General features: G+C 46.7%; 1 protein-coding gene across 1 annotated transcript; it reads right to left on the reverse strand.

Moving 5' to 3' along the window:
• Positions 1 to 1,590: 1,590 nt before the first annotated feature.
• PCARE (photoreceptor cilium actin regulator) lies at positions 1,591 to 9,093 on the reverse strand. Its single transcript, XM_077151695.1, has 2 exons — positions 5,148 to 9,093; positions 1,591 to 1,765 (listed from the first exon to the last, which is right to left on the reverse strand). Exons 1-2 carry the CDS (start codon positions 8,774 to 8,776, stop codon positions 1,591 to 1,593), a joined length of 3,804 nt encoding a protein of 1,267 aa, XP_077007810.1. The 5' UTR covers positions 8,777 to 9,093.
• Between the last annotated feature and the right edge of the window lie 10,051 nt (positions 9,094 to 19,144).

The raw sequence follows: 19,144 nt of genomic DNA on the forward strand, positions 1-19,144 counted from the left end.
CTGCTTACCTGTGAGCCGGGTCTCTCTACGCTGTGCCTCCTGCTTTCCTTCCTCAACTCCAAGCTGGGCTTACCTGGAGCCCAGCTCCTTGTTTCCCGTGCTGTCTGCCTAACTGTTTAGATGCTTGGATCTAAAGCAAACAATTTCCTTAAACCTGGCTTGTTCTCATGCACTCATGCCTGGGTGCAGCTTGGCTCCAGAACTGGCCCTGCCACTCCTGAGCTTGGCTGGGATGTTCAGTGCAGAAACCTGAGGAAATGTGAGCACATGTGTGGAGATGTACAGAAATTTCACAAAGGGGAGTGGGTGGTGGTCTCTCAGTGGTTTTATCAGCTGTTCTTCGGGCGGACATTCCCTGCCGCCCCATTTTAATAACTAAACAAGTCATAGTGGGGTGCAATCACCTGGAATCATGGCTTATCCCTGGGGGAGGCAGCTGTAGTCTTCAGAACCAAGTGTAACATATTCCTGAGCCCCCGATCTGTTTCAACAAAGAAAGGATTTGAGATCTATAATTTTTCCAAACTTTAAAAAAAGCTTTGTGGCAGGTCTTCAGGCTGCCCCTTAGCTGCACCCTGTGGGTGAGAAGCCTCTTGCCAACACACTCAGAGGCACTGAGTCACCCAGTCACTGCAAATTCTTTTCTAAATAGAAAGCACGCCACAGCCTCTGATGGAAAAATTCCAGGCTCTACCACAAACACTAGCTCTCTGGCAGAAGCAGGTTTTTTTGGCATGAATGGCTGTTTTTTTACTTTCAGCTCCAGCAGAAGTTCTGCAGATGATCGGGAATGAGGTTGGCCAAGAGGCCTAAGGGGAAGGTGGGCAGGCCGTGCGGGGCCTTCCCCAGGCCGGCAGCTCAGGCTCCAGCTGGAAACTTCACATTTGGGGCCTGAGCAGAGCTTGGTTAGGAAGAGGGGAAGGTGGGGGTGGGGGGTGGGGCTCCGTGTATTAATTCCTGCTCAGTCTTCTTGTCTCTGGAGCATTTCTAAGCAAAGCTCTTAATTAATGGGGACTTCAATGCTATGCACCACTTAATCTTTAAAAAAGCGAAAAAGCTTTCACCTGATTTGTACAACTGGAAGGCTTCAAGTAGTCACCGGGAATGAAAGGTCATAAAAAGCGCATAGATTTTGGAGCCGGACAAACCTGTTCAAATTTTTCTCTACTCTCCTAGCTGTGTGAATGTGGGCAAAACAATCGCCTTCCCCAGCCTCAGTTTTCTGATCTACAAAATGGGAGAATGGTATGCACTTTTTGCCATGGCTGCGAGGATTAAATGAGGGTGCAATACATACATCCCCCCCCCGCCCCCGTCCCCACAAATTAGTTTAAGGCCAGCACTTGGAGGGTTACAGAGTGTCATGGTAGAGTCTGAGGTTATGGCTAACCTTTGAACCCCAGGGCAAACCAGGAACTAGGACAGGAAAGGATGATCGTTTAAACGTTGTCTCCCTGCAGGACCAATCTTAGCAGGCCTTCCAAGCTTTGCCAGGACATCTGAGGAGGAGTTTGGCTGGCCTGGAGGCTTGGCTGTCCCACTTTGATTTCTGGAGCGACTGGCATCAGTGGGACGCTGTCTGCCAGCCAATCAGGCCCCCTCCTTCTGCTGGGGCTGGTCCCGGCCGGCGCTGGCCTCCCGCTGCAGCCCGTGGCCCCGCACGCAGAGCTCGGGGGCATAGCCCCGCCCGCCACTGCCCTTCAGGTCTGGGGCACAGGGGCTGCTCCAAGGTGTGGCGTCCTTTTTGGGGTTCTCCTCGCTGCTGCTGCTAAGAGAAAGGACAGGTGCAGGTGAAACCCTCCTTCTCTGTTGTCCCCCCGACCCCTTTCCTGCGAACCCTGGGTATGGGGGAGCCCTCCTTCCGCTCCGGGGCTGCCCCGGCTGGCCCTGGCCTCCCCGCAGGCCTCTGCGCTGGCGGGGTGACGCGCGCTCTTTTCCCTGATGCCCGGGAACCGTCTGCTCTGAACGAAGCAACTCTCAGGAGCTCTGGCAGCTGGACCTTTATTTTGCTTTTGTTTTTAAAGCACTTCTTATTTTATAAAGGACTGGGTTTAGCCAGTTGAATTGAAAAAATTTAGCTACAACAGAAGCTTCCAGGCAGCCGAGCCCCCACAACACAGCCTAGCGGTGCTGTGTGTGTGCGTGGGTGTGTGTGTGTGCGTGTGCGTGCGTGTGTGGCACCCACAGACCATCCTCTGTGGCACGGGGCAGGCCTTGGGGAAGCAGAGCGGAGGCTGGACCCACGCACGCAGCCACCCAGCCTGGCTGCGGCCCAGCTCCGACAGCCACACCTGGCCGCGTGCAGCAGGCTGACCTTGCCCAGACGGGGTGGGACTGGGGTCTGGCAACCTGGCTTCCAGCCCGGCTGTCCCACCTCACCAGCGATGTGACCTTTCCTTTTTTGTGTGAAATGAAGATAAAAACGGCCCCTGTGTCATTGGGTACTCACAGGTATTGACCTTGGGTGAAATGGGTGAAGCTCTCAGCATCCTAACTAGCCCACAATAAATGCTCAGCAAATGCCTGGCTGTCTGTCAGGGCTACTTTGTAGAAGGAACGGGAAATCACACCTGGGAAGGACCCTCGGGACCACCCAGTCACGCTCTGGGTGGGCGCCTGCAGTAGGGACCTTGGGCACAGCCCGCTCAGCCGCCCCAGGACCAGGGTGGAAGGCGCCTCTCCGTGCCTGTGGTGGCATCTTCCTGCCTCCTCCGTGAGCCCAGCCTGGGTTGACCAGAAGGACGTCAAAGCTGGATGCAGGACATGGTTTCCCCTGCAAGCCTGTCTCAGAGCTGCAAGACTGGGGGTGGGTGTGGATGTGCACTCTCTCTCCCGGTTTCGGGCTCCCTGGCCCTGGTTTGCTTTGCAGGATCTTGGGGGAAATGATGACCAGTTCCCTGGTGGTATCTCCCCATTACGGGATGGCAGGAAAAGGGCCTGCCCTCTACACAGCAGCCAGCGCTCAGGGTTGCCATTCCACGAACGTGCTTCTGCTCCCAGATGCCGAATCTACACCTTGTGGGGCCGGGGCTGGGGATTCCCCATCCTGTGCTCGCAGTCTGGAATGGCTGAGAGGACTGGACTTCTCAGGAAGCAGAGGAGCAGGGGCCAGTCATTAAGTGACCTTCTGTGCCCGACCTTGGGAGGGCTCCTGTTTATTCATTCTCCTCTCTCTGCAGAAGCCTCCAGCCTCCCTCCTCCCCTCCCAAGTATTTGGATTCAGGACATAAAACAACCTTTTAGGCTGCACTATTCTGTGGAGAAGCCTGAGAGAAGGGCATTATTTTCTTCTTGAGCAATTTTATGTTACTTTATTATTGCTCCTGCTGTTTTAAAATGTTAGTGTTTTTAATTAATGCCATTTTATTGTCTCTGTTCTCTCAAGCTGTTCTCTTGAAGGGCACTGTTTTAGAAATCTAATAACTGAATAAGTGGCTGGTGTGAAAAATAATGTATTAACATTTATAGGGGTTCTTAGAGGAAAGCCACTGTGCTACGGGAAGCTCATTTTAGATTTAAGGAAAAGAGCAACGTTACATTAAGACTCCTGCAAAAATAATCAATATTTCATTTCTTTTAAGTGGCTGGGGAAGTTTATATAACTATAATAACGCACAACTTTCCCGAGATAGTATCTTTATGTAAAACCGACAGCTGGGTACTTTCAAAAAATTACCATTTATGCCTCCACAGGCCGTGAAGGCTGCAACATGTATTGTGGTGGCAGAAATTAACTGCTGATTTACACAAGGACAAGGCAAAGAGAGCAGGTTGGTTGAGTGAGCTGATATCAAGATGCATCGCTAAGAGTTCCTCTCTAAGAGGCCTCAAATTTACAGTTTTGTTCTCCATGCTGGAACTCCAGAAAAGGCACACTTTCTCATAAAAAGTCCCTTGAGCATATGGACTCTTTCAGTGGCTCGGGCAGTGGCTGCACTTGTACATGCACTGATGTAGCCACGTGCTACATCACAGTCTGGCTGGCTGTGCCAATGGCAGACAAATCAGTTTCCTGCCGTGAGAAGAGAGCACTTGGGACTCAGTGGCCAAGCAGGCACGGCAGCCCCTCGGCTGAATTCTGATGCTCTGTGCTTATAAATTGTCTTGTTCTTACTCTGGAACCTCTGAACGGGGAGGCAGAGATGAGGCTATGCTGGAGGACAAGGGAAGCTGGGTCCTCGCAGGGATGGGGAGGCCAAAATTTCCATCCTATTCCATTCCTTTGGGGCTAGCCCTTTTCAGGACATGCTCCGGGGACCCCAGGTTATGCCTAAGACACTTTCAGGGGCTCCATGAGGTCAAAAGTCTTTTTTAGAATAATTCTATCCTTTCCCTTGTCCACTCCCATTCTCTCACGAGTGTGCAGTGGAATTTTCCAGAAGTCTACGTGACGTGAGCGATCACAACAGATTGCCTGCAGAAGCAGAAAGGGGAGGCCAGCTGTCTTCTATTAGGCCAGACACTAAAGAGATTTGCAAAACTGAAAGACAATGCCGCTCTTTCTGCAAAAATAGTTGGTTTGGGAGAATGCAGTAGTATTTCATATGAATATATTATTTTTGTCAACATACAGTGGGTTTATTTTTGTCCTTTTAAAATTAATAAATATTTTAAACATTTCCCAGTTTTAATTTCTAATATGATAAAGGTTGATAGATAAAACGCACATCAAGTCTCCTTTGTTTTCTCAATAAATTTTCAGCGTTTATAGAGGTCTTGGTCCCCCAAAGTTTGATAACCTCTCTCTTAGATGCTACTTTACTGCAGTCAACCAGAAATAATAGAAAAAAGACTGTGTGGCCAGGTAGAGCCACATTTCAGCCACGGGGCAGCTTCACTTTGATTCAGTTTCCTTGTCTGTAAAGTAAGGGGGGTGGAGAGGGGCTGGACTAACCTGATTATTTTAAACTTTATCTTTAACGCAGTAGAGCCTTGTTCCAATGAAAGTTTTTCTCAAAACCCCCAAATACATAACAGGTAAGAGCGAGTCGCTCAAGGTTGATAATGGGGAGACTGGACCTCCATTCCTGCCTCTTTCCTTAGAGCACAGTGCGGAAACCACTGCCCCCGGTGACCCCAAGGGCCCGTGGGCGCTGCTCTTGTCTACTCTGATGACTGCAGGGCAGAGGCTGGAGGCCACACCTTACCTGCTCGGGCCCGGCTGGGCTGCACTGGGAGCGCTGGAGCTGGGCAGCCGAAGCTGGACGCCTGGCTGGGGGTCAGAAGCCGCCCATCTGACGAAAGGCTGAGGGTTGAGGGCTCCGAGAGCCGTCCTCCTCTGTGAGTCTGCCCTCGGTCGTGCTCCTGAGCTGCTCCTCCACGTTCGTGGGGTCAGCGGGTGGGCGCCGGAGAACAGCCACTTTGCTTCAGACAGACAGGGGGTGGCCGGGCACAATGGGGGCCGTGGGTTCCCAGGCACTCTGGCTAGAGCTGCCTGGCCGTCTTCAGAGCTGCTTGTTTCCTTGGCCACCTGGGAGGGAGACTTGGGGGGAGGACAGGAGGGAGCAGAAGTGGGAGCACTCCCTTCCCTGTGCCAGGCAGGTGGGCTCTCTGGGGGAGGGCTGGGCGGCGGGGGCTGGGGCCCTGGGGAAGTTTGTTTCTTTGGCACTGGTGGACTTTGTACCCTGGGGCCCACGGAGGGGCCTGGCATACCCGGGCTGAGTGGTGAGCTGGGGGACCTGGGTACAGCGGGGGGACTTGGCTGGACTGGCCAGAAAGAGGAGGGTAGGCTCGGGTGCCTCTTCTCTGTTCGGGGCACCCAGTGAGCCCTTGTGGGAGAGGACTTCCTGACCACAGAAGGGCTTCTGTTCGGGCTCGGCCTCGAGCTCTCGGGGAGATGGGCTCCTTGGCTGGGTTCCGAGGGCCTTTTGGGCCCAGATGTGCGGCTAGAGGGACACAAGGGTCCTGCCTTCCGGGGGTGCTTGCAGAGGCTGGTGGTCTTCTCTGCTTCTGCCTGACTCTGAGCCCCACCCTCCACCTCCACATTTAGGCTGGTTGCTGATGGGGGTCTCAGGTCCAAGGCAAGATTCCCGGGGTTGCAGCTGCTCTTGCTGCTCCCCGGCCCTGCACTGCAGAGTCTGGAAGGGCTGGCAGTGCCCTTGCTGGGCAGCAGATCGAGGGGACTCAAGGAAGCTCTCAGCCTTGGGGACACCCAAGTTGTCCTGGCAGGGCTGACCCCGTCCAGCCCCGGCAGGCTGGGGCCTTCAGGACCACTCCCTGCTGGCTCGCTGCTTTCTGGGGGCTCCAGAGAAATGAATGATTTATCCGTGAGGATTTCCAGAGGGGGAGGTGGGAGGTCCTCTTCCATTACACAGCTGAGGTCTTCGCTGGTGGAAGCTGCTGCTGTGAACAGAGGAGGGACGCTGGGTGCGATGGGCCTCCAGCCTGTGCCCACGTGCAGAGGGCCTCTGCCTGCTGCAGGGGAAATGCGGGGCTTAGGATACAAAGGGGCAAGCCCCCTGTAAATGGGAAATCTGGGAGGCACGATGGGATTCCCCCACTTCCTGAGGCAGGAACTTGACCCAGAGGTCTTGGCCTCCCCCAGCGTCTCAGGGAGACTGAACGTTTCAATAAGTCTCTTGACTGATGTTCTGGTGGGATGGGCCCTGACACCCCAGTCCTCGGCCCTGGGCCCCTCACTTTCCTTCTGCCCTGATGGGACAGAATTTGGAAGCCGGTCCGTGCTCCCCTGCCAGGGCTGGCCCCGCTCAGGGTGGGGGCTGCACTTCTGCAAAATGCTCTTGTCTTGACTGGGCAGGATGCTGAGGTTCTCGGCGAGGGCAGCCTTCAGCTTGCTGCTGACCTTGCGGGGGGCCACCCTGCAGTGATGGGGCCACCCGGCCGCGGCCCGGGGCTTCGGCCTCTGCTCCCTGCTGGATGCCTGCTGTTGTGCGCCCCGAATGTAAAACGCCTCCAGCCTCTGGCTGAGGTCTCTCTGGACCTGCCGCAGCTCCTGGAGGGTGGGGTCCTCCGCGCGGCTCTTTAGACACGTGTCTGATTGGGACCTTCTCTGCCTGCCGGGGGCCTGCCTGCTCCCGCTGACTGTACCAGGTCTTGGGACGCTCGTCCTCCTTTCCTCCTCCTCAGCCCAGTCTTGGTGTCCATGTGGCACAGGGACAAATTTGATCCTTTCACTGATGGCTTCCTTCATCTTCTGAATCATTTCCTGGGCCTGGGAGCTCCTAAGGCTCCTGGAGTGCGGACGAAATGTGCTTTCCCAGCCGGCGGGTGAAGACTGAGGCCTTGGAAGTGGCATTTCTTCTGGCCATGAAAAGAGATTCCCACCACTAGCGTCCTCTTTCCCCTCCTCTGGGCTGCTGTCCTCTTCTTTACTGAGGGCTGGGGCGTTCGACACCCTGCAGTCTTTAGAAAGCCTTGCTGCCCTGGCCACCCCACCTCTGAGGGAATCGCAGCAGGTGCCTTTGGCTGGTTCCAAAGACCTGGAGAGAACATTCTCTGGACTGGTGTTGGAGGAGTCTGGGCTCCCTGCTTGCCCCTGTGATGCTGGCTGAACCTTTGCTGTAGGAGGTCTTGACAGTGGCCAGTCCTGGGGCCTGTTGAAACCCATCCAGAATGGAGTCTGCTGCCAGCCATACCCTGCCAGCCTGGCCTCCATTTGGGGTACAATCATGGGTTTCCATTCCGTGGGCTCCGCCGCAGAGTCGCAGCTGGCTTGCTTGCCCAGCTTGCCCATGGACTGCACCGATTCATTATCAGCGCCGATGCCACTGTCCTCGGAGAACAGGGGTTGGTCCTGCGCCCCAGGGTTCCTCTGGCCACTTGCCAAGCTCCCTAGTTGCCCCAGGACCATTAGGAGGCGTTCATCCATGCCATGCTTCAAGTTCAGCCTTTTTTCCAAGTGGCTTGCAGCAGAGTGGAGGTACCTGCTGGAGTCCTCCAGAAAACGGCAGGAGAGCGGGGCCACCATGCCGCTGAGGGCCTGTAGCTTGCCAACTGTGTACTGCAGGAGCTGTTGCAGGAGATCTGGCTGTTCCTGGGGCCCTCCTTTCTTCAACGGCCACCCCAGATCCTCCCTGACTTCTCGGAGGAGCGCTTCTCCATCTTTGGAGATCTCCTCCAAGAGCTGGTTGATCTTCTCAAAGCACAGCAGCAGGAAGCTGACCATGGGCTGCAGCAGCTCCCGGGTCTGGGTAGCCTGATGGGTGATGCACAGGATTGCTTCATATTTGGAGAGGCTGGAGTGCAGATAGGTGTAAGCCTGGTGGTGGGCCTGTACCAGGGGCTCAGGAAAGTCCACCTTGCCCTCAGACCCATGAGTAGGAAAGATGGGTTGGCAGAAATTGCCCTGTTGGTCCAACCTGTGGCAATTTGGCTGCTCTTCCCATTTGGAGGGCTCACTCTCTTCACCAAAAAGGTCTGTCCCTTCTGACCCACGGGGGTTGTGTGTCTTAAATAGAATGTCCTTTTCCGTCTGACCTTGTGATTTGGTCAGCTGGGATGGGGAGGTTTTGGCTTCCAGCATCTGTCCTTCCATATCTTTCCTTTTGCCTGGCGGGGCATCTCCCATGAGCTGATAGAGACCTTCCGTGGTGGTTTGGTTCCACCTAGAACTTGGCTGCTCCTGTCCCAGCCTCTGTCCCTGGGACAGGTCTCTACTAGAGTCATCGCAGGTGGAGCTTTTAACCAGCAAAGGGATAGAGCATCTCTCATTGGCTCCCTGACGTCTCGGCGAAAACACTTTGGGCTTTTTCAAAAACCGTATGCCACTCTTTGCCACACTGTTGACAATGTCACTGTGGGAAGGTGTACATCCCATGATTTTAGCTTGTAGTCATATTTCATCCATGCCTTAAGAGTTTTCAAAGACCCTTCCTTGAAATAGAAAAAAAAAGACAGTCTTACTCTCTCCATCCAGGCAATTTACAGACAAGAATCCTTGGAAGCCCATGCACCATGTCCTAAACTTGAGACCAGCTGCCTTTACTTCCTTGGTCCACCGTGAAGAGGTGGTGGTGACTGCTGTCCTGTTGTTTTCCTTAGTTTTGGATCCTTGGCTGTTAGTGAAGAACAGGACAATTCTAAAGGTCCTCAGTCTCATGGATTACGGGGGCTGTTTTGCTTGTATCCTGACAGATGTGGATGGCAAGTGGGGCTCTAAGCCTATTAGGCTAATCATGCTTGCACCCGTCAGCACTCACAGTGTGTTCTAAAATAGAACTTCTCAGCAGTTGCTATATTGGGAAGCGGATTATTTTTGCACGTGCCTTTGCTTTTCATCCTGTTCAGATGCCTGCCATAGGAAACCTAGAGAAATGAGCCGTAACTGCAAAAAGGCTCGGGAAGAGAGGTGGTTCTGCGGAAGAGGAGTGAGGGCTTGCTGATTACAGACCCTGGCAGGGTAGAAGTAACCTTCACAGTGTAAGAAGGGCAAACCAGCCTGAGTACTCTGATCTGCTGTTGTCAAGACAGGCGACCCCCCACCCCACACACACCCAATGCAACAGACAGTAACCGAAGCAACAATAATACATGGGTGTTTGTGGGGCTTTATAAAAACACCACGATTCTGGTGGTGGAGGATTTCTGTAAATAAGGCAAACTTTCTTCCCTTTACATTAGAGAAGTGGGTTACATAGCAGGGAGGCTGCCCTCCTAGTTTGAAGGGGAAATGCAGAAAACACACTTACAAAGCTCAAGAATTGTCATTAGGGATCTTGGAGGTTTGGGAAGGGCTCACAGGAAGAGTTTCTTTATTAAACCTTTCTCATAGGAAAACAAACTAAAACCAGTCAGTGGAGAGCCATTTAGTCATTAGGAGTAGAACTCAAAGGGGAAAAAATGTAGTTTTCTTTTTAAGCTCAGCTCTTTACTCAGTCTCAGCATGGCTTGATTGACCGGGCTGAGGGCAGCAACCACCCGTTTAAAACTCCTTTTAAACCTTATTTACTGTCAGTCAGGTCTAGATCTAGGGCTTGGAATAGGAAGACTTGGGTTTAAATCCTGACTCCCCCTTTTAGCTGGAGGAGCTTTTGCAGGTTATTTCACTTTCCTGAGCCAGAATAAGGAGACTTACTTCATGGAGGGTTGTGTGGATGAAGCCAATTGATGTTTGGTACATGCCTTGGCACGTGGTAGGTACTAAAAAAATGAAATTCCTTATTCTGGCAGCTAGGCCACTTATAATAATGAAAGCCCCCCAAAATTCATTGGCTTGTCAAAGGCCAAACCCCAACCCTCTCCTGAACTGTCTGGAAATACTCACCTGCTGCTGGGTTTGGAGACCTCTGGCTCTGGGCTTGGTTTGGCCAATCTGTGTCTGTACAGGATGGCGCTCTGCTCAGCCCACTGCTGCTTCAGGAGCCTTCTAAGGCCTCAGTACGTCATTTCTCTGCTCTTAAACACACAGTGATTCCCACTGTTTGCAGGAGAAAGAGGGTCCTTTATTGAACCATTTCCCATTTCAGACATTTAGCTTGCTGCCAATTTAAAAAATTTCCTGATTAAAAAAAAAATATTGCACTGAACATCTTTGAGCCCCTGCTGAAGCTGCTGAGATTGGAATTGATATTTTAGAGTTTTCGTTTTCTCTTCCTGAGCCCTGAACCACTAAGGAAAATCACACTGTGGGTGGGATTTTCTAACTCCATCAGACGCGGGAAGGACTCAGAGATGCGTCGTCTGCCGGGAGCAGGCTGGAGCCTGGCTGTGGGGCCACTATGGAAGCCTGATGCGTGTCACTGCCCCGGGCCCCAGAGTGCATAATTAATAAAGTTCTCTGGTCTGTTTACTTGAGGCAGCTCCCATGGGAAACCCAACGCCGAATCAGTGCTGGGGCGAGCTATGTGAGGCATCACGGGATTGATGTTTCCTTTGTCACAGCATTGAGTTGGCCCAGAAAGCAAAGGGTACTGCGTAGGAAGTCTCTTCTCTCCCCTCCAGCTCCTCCATTGAACAGAGTACAGAACTCATCTAAAGGGTTATTCAGGTCAACTCTTCACCTCTCAAGATTCGGGCCCCTGCTTGAATCATCTTTGTGAAAATGTTTGATCTAAATAGCTAAACTGATTTCAAATCCAGTGATCAAAATCAATGTTTTGGCTGGGAGGGTCATCTGGCAGGTAGGTCTGTGCTTTGCAGACCGGTTTTCATAACTATTCCAAGTAATTTAGAAAGCTCTTTATTCATTGCCACACATTTTAATGAAACACTTACTTCTGTTTTTCTTTGTTTTTAAATTGGAGATGCTTCAAATGAAAAAAAATATTTTGCATGGGAATGAAAATGGAACAACTTTGAACAGTTTGGCATACACCCATCTATGACCCATCAATTCCATTCCTAAGAATTTACCCACAAGAATAGAATGCATCGATCTACAAAAAGACTGGTACAAAAATACTTAAAGTACCTTTATTCATAATAGTCCGAAATTGGAAATAATCCAAATGTCTATTAATGGGGAAATAGGCAAGGAAATGTCGTATAATTGTACAATGAAATTTTACCCAACACAAAATGGAATAAGATACCAAAACATGTAACAATGTGGATGAATTTAAAAGCTACAATGTTGAGTGAAAGATTCCAGATATAAAATAGTACATATTGAATGATTCCATCTATATGAAGCTCAAAAACAAGCAAAATTAATCTATGGTTGTAGAATGCAGGAAAATGGTTCCCTCCTGGGAGAGCTAGTGACTAGAGAGGGTCATAAAATAACTTTTTTTTAAGGTAATGGAAATGTCCTGCTCTTGACCTGGGTTGTGATTGCTTTGGCTTATACACAAATAAAAATTCATTGAGTTGTACACGAAAGTTGTGTTATGTTAAACGACACACACTCATAAATCAAATGCCGTATAGTTTCTTTCCTTTTGCTCTTAGTCTTTGAAAAAGGTCCCTGTTTTAGTTATCTATTGATGTATAACAAATTATCCCCCGAATTAGCAGTTTAAAACAACAAATATCATCTCACAGCTTCTGTGAGTCAGGAGTGTGGGAACAGCTGAGCTGGGTGGTTCTGGCTAAGGGTCTTTGGTGAGCTGACAGCCAGGATGTCAGTTGGCATTGCAGTCGTAGGAAGGCTGGACCATTTGTTCCCAAGCTGGCTCATCTACATGGCAGCTGCTAGGAGCCTCACTTCCTCATCACGTGGGTCCCTCCATGTTGCTGCTTGAGGGTCCTTCCAACATGGCAGCTGGCTTCGCCCAGAGTGAGTGGTCCAGGGGGAGCAAGGAAGAAACCACCATAGCCTAGTCTCAGAACTTTCTCCACGCTCTGTTATTTAGAAGCCGATCCCTAAGTACTGTCCACACTCAGAGAGAGGGCAATTAGGCTCCAGCTTTTGAGGGGAGGAAGAGCAAAGAATTTGTCAACGTATTTTAAAATCACTCTGGCCTGTCCTTTGGTCACAGATTATTTACCTTCCTCCATCATGCAAAGAACTCTCCCAAGACCCCTTGAAAGTCTCATTCCCATTCCTTTATAGCGTTAGCGCATGATCTAGGGTGTGGGCATTTAAATCAGGTCCAGGGGGGCCAAGACTCAGTTTCTTCATCTGGAACAGGGTCATAAAAATCCCTGCTTGGCTGCTTCTTAGAGTGGTCATGAAAATCAGTATAGAAAAGAAATGATGTCTATTATGGTATTTTATAAATGAAGCTCAACTATGCAAATGTAGGGGGACTTTCTTGGAATTTGATTAAAATATTTATGTTCATATGTTTATAAATCTAACAGTAAATCGTGAGACTTATATAAGCAATTTGCATCCAGCATGTTTTACCCCTAGGTTATTACAAACACTCATATGGCCACAAGTCAGTCTTCAACTTGAGTGTCAAAAACAAATTTCTAAGTGTGATGTAATATTCAACCTTCTTGGACAGCTATAAAGCTATCTCTTGAAATTATTTTGTTTTGAAAAGAAAAGGTTGTTCAACATATAACATCATAGCCCCCGAAGGTATGTTCTGAAAGGTATAAAGGCCAGAAGGGTGGTTCTGCTCACATTTGCTGACAGACTTTTCAGTTTGCTCAAGTCTATGACTGATAATGACCCTGATTATACTGAGATCTGCAGGGAAGGTTCTTGCCTAAGCCTATTATTTGTTTTTTTTTTTTGTTTGTTTGTTTGTTTGGTACCTGGACACCAGTTATACCACTTCAAACAATCATCCTTTTGTCTGGAGTACAGATTCCAGCCTCTATTGAGATCAGCAGTCCCTAATTATACTTGGCTAATAGTGTTCTCATTGGTACAATGAGAACAAATGTCATTGGTACAAGTATCACAAATGTAATTTTACAGCTATAACATTATTGGAGCTGGATGCTACTTCATCCCTCTTATAATTCATTGTGGGCCAGATGGAATTTTAAAACTAACATTTAAAACATAAATCTAGACATATCATAAGTCAAATCATGACACCCAAAACATCACTATGTCTATAGTAAACCTTAGTTTTCAAAGTGCTAGTCCCTACTCTTCAACATATTAAATAAATTCCAGCCCCTATGGTTTCATGTGGCACCAGACTAATTGATCAGCAAAAGGTGGTTCCAACAGGACATCAGATTTGAGCCAAGAATGAAGATGATTCAAGCAATCTGAAGAAATGTCTCATCTCTCCAGTTCTATCACTTTCACCAGTGGACCCTCTTGAACCTTAAACACTAAGAAAAATTTTCCACTAGCCAAGGTTTGGGACATATCTGAAGGGATGTTCTCTGCAACACAATTCCCTCGTCCAGATGTGGGTTGAACAGGAGCTAATGTTTGTGTTCCGGGCACTGGTAGGTGCCTTCTAGGTGTCACTTTGCTAGCAGCCTCCCCTGCTTTGCTTGGGAGAATCATTAACCATCTTTTAAAATGTTAATCTAGCTGCTGTGATACACCCCAGAGAACCAGTGTAGAGGTGCCTGTGTGAAAAGCAATTCTATCCTAGAGCAGCATCTGACATCCAGAGCACCTGTGCTACGTGCTTCTGAATGAGTGATCATCTTAGAAGCCCTTCTTTGTTTTCACCAAATCTTAGTATGCTTGGCACCAACAGTCACACAGGTCTCTTGTGCTCTGGAGGATGATGTCTTATCTCTTTGAGGATCTCTGAGGAGCTGCCAAAGCACATTTCGTGTACATCATATAGTCTTTATTTGGAATCAAACTATCCCAAATGTGTCCTCAAATTTGACAAAAATTCATCTGGTTGTTTTTGCATGGTAATTAGAAAAGGTTTCACTTAGAGGCAGTTCTCTCCTATAAAATAGGTGTCTACCTCAGGGTAAGCTAACTACTGTAACAAATAACGCTCAAATCTCAGTGACTTCACACATTAAGAGTTGTTCATGCCATGCCAATGTGGAATCTCCTCCTTGGGATGCTGCTTAAACAGCTCTCCTCTAGGAGGTGACTCAGGGATCCAGGCTCTTCCACCTTGAAATAAAGCCCTTCCAGTTTCAACCCATGACTTCCAACTCAGGAGAGGAGGAGAGTGTGGAGGAAGGCACCCTAGACACTCAGCTACTTTTGCTCAGAGTTAATACCCATCATTTCTGCTTACATAAAATGTCAGGACTTGTCACTTGGCCCTGTCTAGTCTCAAAAGAGCTGGGGAATGTAATGCCTGGCAGGGCAGCTGCTTCCCAGCAATGTATCCTATACTAGAGAAGAGGAGCCCCAATTTTTGGTGGCTGGTTAACTCCTCTGCCATAGTCATGTTTCCAGGTGAGGAAACTAAAGCTGAAATAGTTTAGATAATTTACTCAAGTCACATAAATGGCATGCAGCTGATCCGGTATTTGAACCTGGTCTCTCTGATTCCAGTGGCTATGTTATTCCTATCAATATATTTATATTTCAAGTTTTACATGTCAGTTCATGTTATGTCATGGGTGTGTCAGTTCAACCCGTATTGTATGCTTTAGTTCCAAGTCCCAGAGGGAGGGACTTAAGGTGTCCTTTGAGAAGCAATTTCAAATTTGCTCTGTAGCCCACGGAGGTCCGTGTTGACCCTCTAATCCTTCTCTTTGTCTGACCTGTCCCCTTGAGTCAGTGGCTTGGCTGATGGTCATTGGTTTTGATTTTGTGTGGATGAGAACTTCTAGATAACTCTTGGCTTTGAACCTTGGCTCTCTGGGGCAAGTCCCACCACTGGTCTCAACCCAGACTCTCACCTCTGCCCCTTAGCCAGCCCGAGGAGTCTAGCTTGCTGTGGTTGGGGCCAGAGAACTGGCACGTAAAGTGGCTTTGTATTAACTACTGATTAATGTCTCTGTCACCAGAAAAAAGATGCTGTGTGGATCATACTTCTATTTCCAGAGATATTTTAAAGTAAGACTTTGTTGATGTCAGCAAAATGTTTGCATTTTATAAGCACATTTGAATTTTATAAACTTTGTAATTTTCACTTTTGCTGATTACCTACCCAAATCTTTTCTTCTATTTTTATATATGTTTTTCATTGTTGTTAATCAAAGTGGACACATCATTGTATTATCCTTATTTACTTAACATATTATGAACATTTTCCATGTGAAACTGTTTTCATAGTACTTAGGGAAAAATCTGGTCTACCTATAAATCAAAGTAACACCTCTTTAACAAAAGGATAAATAGCACGGAGTCTGTAGGTGAAAATCAAAGCACAATTCATGAATTTGCAATCTATTCTATGCTGCTGCAAATGTTTCTCAGAGAGCAGTCCTCAACAGAAATGACTAACTGCCCGCACCTCCCATGGATAGGTGGAGGGAGAAGGGAGTAACCTAATGTCCCAGGTTTATATAAGAGGCCAGTGTCTGTGGCACAGACAGACATTTTGAAAGTGGTCAAGCTGGAAATGAAGCCTCAGTTCTGGCTGACATGAAGACCCCAGCTCCTTCCACACTGTCAGGTTGTCTGACGTAACGACTTCAAAATGAGGGGGGAAATATGTCAATGAGTTTCACACTCTGCTCCAAGGAGCGTGGAGTGGGATGGGAGGTTCTGAGACACCAGCTTTAACCAAGTGCCTTCACGTTTACCTGTGCAAGAGACTGGACGTTCCTAGAAAATAGTTTGTGAAGAGATTTACCAAGTGTCAATGGAGGCCTGATATGGGTTTCACAGTTGTTAAACCACTTGGGGGATGACTTTTAAGGTCCCTTCTGGCTCTAACCTCTTCAGAGTTAAGAATGGGGTTCTGCAATCATAAGGTTCTGACAGGAAACAGGGCATTTTCCTTCACAGCCCTGACGTGAAAGTGTGGTTTCCTCTTTGGGTATTTATGTGATGCCTCAGACTCAGAATTGGAGCCCTGAGCTATGAAAGTCAGCAGTACCCCATCCAGGAACTGTTTAAAAGCTGAAAAAGTCATCAGACTTCAACTGGAGGTCTGAAGGAAGCTGATCTGGATAAGACGAAGTTATATTAGAATACAGAGTAGAAGAGGATATGGTCCATATTTTAAAACTTCAACTTCTGTGTGAGACTAAAGGGAGAGATATTTATTGGGTGCAAAATTTATATTTTGGGTAGTGGATTTCCTAATTTAATTGTATGGCCAGTTTAGTTGAACACCGTAAGCACATGGAATCTTGAATAGGGCATGAGATTTTGTTGGTGTGTCTACGTCAGTGTAATGCCCTGATACATCCCAGGGTAATTTGGGCAGTGAATAAAGAAGTATTTGCAAAATCCCTTTGGGGACTGAGGAGAGGGGAGGAAATACTCAACTTCTCTATTTGGAGAATTTCTGATATTCTTGCAAGCAGCGGGGACAACTAAATTAATAGTTCGAGTCCTCGATCTTGGGGCTCACCCCTATGAAACTTATTCCTGCAAAAGATAACTAAGCCTATTTAAAATTAGGCCTAAGAGTCACCCCCAGAGAATCTCTTTTGTTGCTCAGATGTGGCCTCTCTCTAAGCCAACTCGGTAGAAGAAATCACTGCCCTTCACCTCTACATGGGACATGACTCCCAGGGGTGTAAATCTCCCTGGCAATGTGGCACAGAAATCCCAGGATAAGCCAGGACCCAGCATCAAGGGATTGAGAAAGTCTTCTTGATCGAAAGGGGGAAGAGAGAAATGAGACAAAATAAAGTTTCAGCGACTTAGAAATTTCAGAGTCAAGAGGTTACCCTGGAGGTTATTGTCATGCGTTATATAGATATCCCTTTTTAGTTTATGGTGTATTGAAGTGGCTAGAGGGAAGTTCCTGAAACTGTTAGCTGTGTTCCAGTGGCCTTGATTCTTGAAAATGATTGTATAACGATATAACTTTTACAATGTGACTGTGTGATTGTGAAAACCTTGTGTCTGATGCTCCTTTTATCTAGCATATGGACAGTTGAGTAAAAAATATGGATAAAAATACATAAATAATAGTGGTGACAAAGGGTAAAATAAGCTGGGTAGCTGGAAATACTAGTGGTCAATGAGAGGGAGAGGGAAGTGATATAGTATGTATGATTTTTTTCTTTTTTATTTCTTTTTCTGGAATGATGCAAATGTTCCAAAAAGATCATGGTGATGAATACAGAACTATGTGATGATATTGTGAGCTATTGATTGTACACCAGGTATGGACTGTATGTGTATGAAGATTTATCAATAAAAATATATATTTTTAAACAGTGTGATTTCCTGACATCTCATGGCTGTCCCCACCTTACTAGTGACAATTAGAGGAATCCTAATCTCAAATCCTGTAGCATGGAATTCTTTTTTTTCTCCTTTATGGTTCAGATTTATTGATCTGGTTTCTATTCAAATGAAATAATATAACCACTAATGAGATTACACTGTTGTGCTCTTCTACCTTTCATAGTGTAGCAGTTTTTCATAATCATATTTAAAAAATTGAATAAAGTTTTTGCAGTTTTTCCTTAATTTAGGAAATTTATGAGCCTATGTAAGTAAAAAAATAACGAAAAAACTAAAAACTTACTACCTCAGAGATGATTAATGGGAGAAGAGGAAAGAATACCATTTTGTTCTTATGATTCAGAACAATCTAACTTTCTTTTTGGGTAGTTATATGTGCTGTCATAGCTTGTTCATTTATTCAGTCCTTCACCACTAGTGTTTTTTTTTTCTAAAAATGTGTTCATTTTGCTTTAATTTCAAATTAATCAATATGAAGGTTTTTGTAGTAGTGTCTTATGCTTTGCTTGTTTTTTTGATAAATCTCGAGTTATGATCCCTTTTATTCCTGATATATTTTTATTTTGCCTTCTTGCTTTTTCCCTTGGTCAGTCTTATTGGGAGGTTTGTCTCTTTTACTACTCTTTTTCCATGAGGCAGTTTTTGGTTTTGTTGATCTTCTCTCTCTATATATGTATTTTTTGTCTATTTCATTGTTTTCTGATCTTATTGTGATTTTCTTCTTTCAACTTTGGGTTCTCTCTCTTTGTCTTGTTCTCTTTGTTTTGTCCGAACTTCAGAATTCGTCAAAATGTGTATGCTTAGCTCATTGATTTTTAATCTTTCATCTTTTAGAATATATATATTTAAGGTTGGAAATATCCTTGTTATTATTTATTTGACATTATCCCAAAGTCATTATTCTTCAGCTTAAAATATGATCTACTTTTTATTATGATTTTCTTTTTGACCAACGGGTGATGTAGAAGTATTCTTAAATTTGAAAACATATGGTAGTTGACATGGTTTTAAAAATGATTTCAAAATTGTTTGTACTGTGATCAGAAAGCATGGTCTGTACAAATTATTTGATATTTGTTGAGACTTGCTTAGTGTTTGTTCAATTTGTGTAAATATTCCTTGAATATTTGAAAAAATATATATTCTCTGAATGTTGGGTATAAGAATACACATATATATCTACTAGATTAAGCTTTATTTGTGTAGTCCAGATATTCTGCATATTTACTAACATTGTTGCCTGTTTGCTCTATCAATTTCTAGAGTAGAATTAAAATCACCCATAATGATTTATAAATTTATTTACTTTGCCAATTATTGCTTTATCTAAATCGAGATCATGTTAGGTACCTATAGTTTCAGGTTCAAGAATTGTTGTAGCTTCTGGATGAATCATTTCTTTTATCATTATGTAATGACTTGATTGTCTCCTACTAATGCCTTTTGCCTCAGCAAGTTTTCCTGTTATTAATATAGCTACACTATCTCTTGTTCGGTCAGAATGTACTTAGTGTTTCCTTTTAACCTTTT

The sequence above is a fragment of the Tamandua tetradactyla genome, chromosome 3 (genome assembly GCF_023851605.1).
Source record: "Tamandua tetradactyla isolate mTamTet1 chromosome 3, mTamTet1.pri, whole genome shotgun sequence".
NCBI classification, from domain to species: Eukaryota; Metazoa; Chordata; class Mammalia; order Pilosa; family Myrmecophagidae; genus Tamandua; species Tamandua tetradactyla.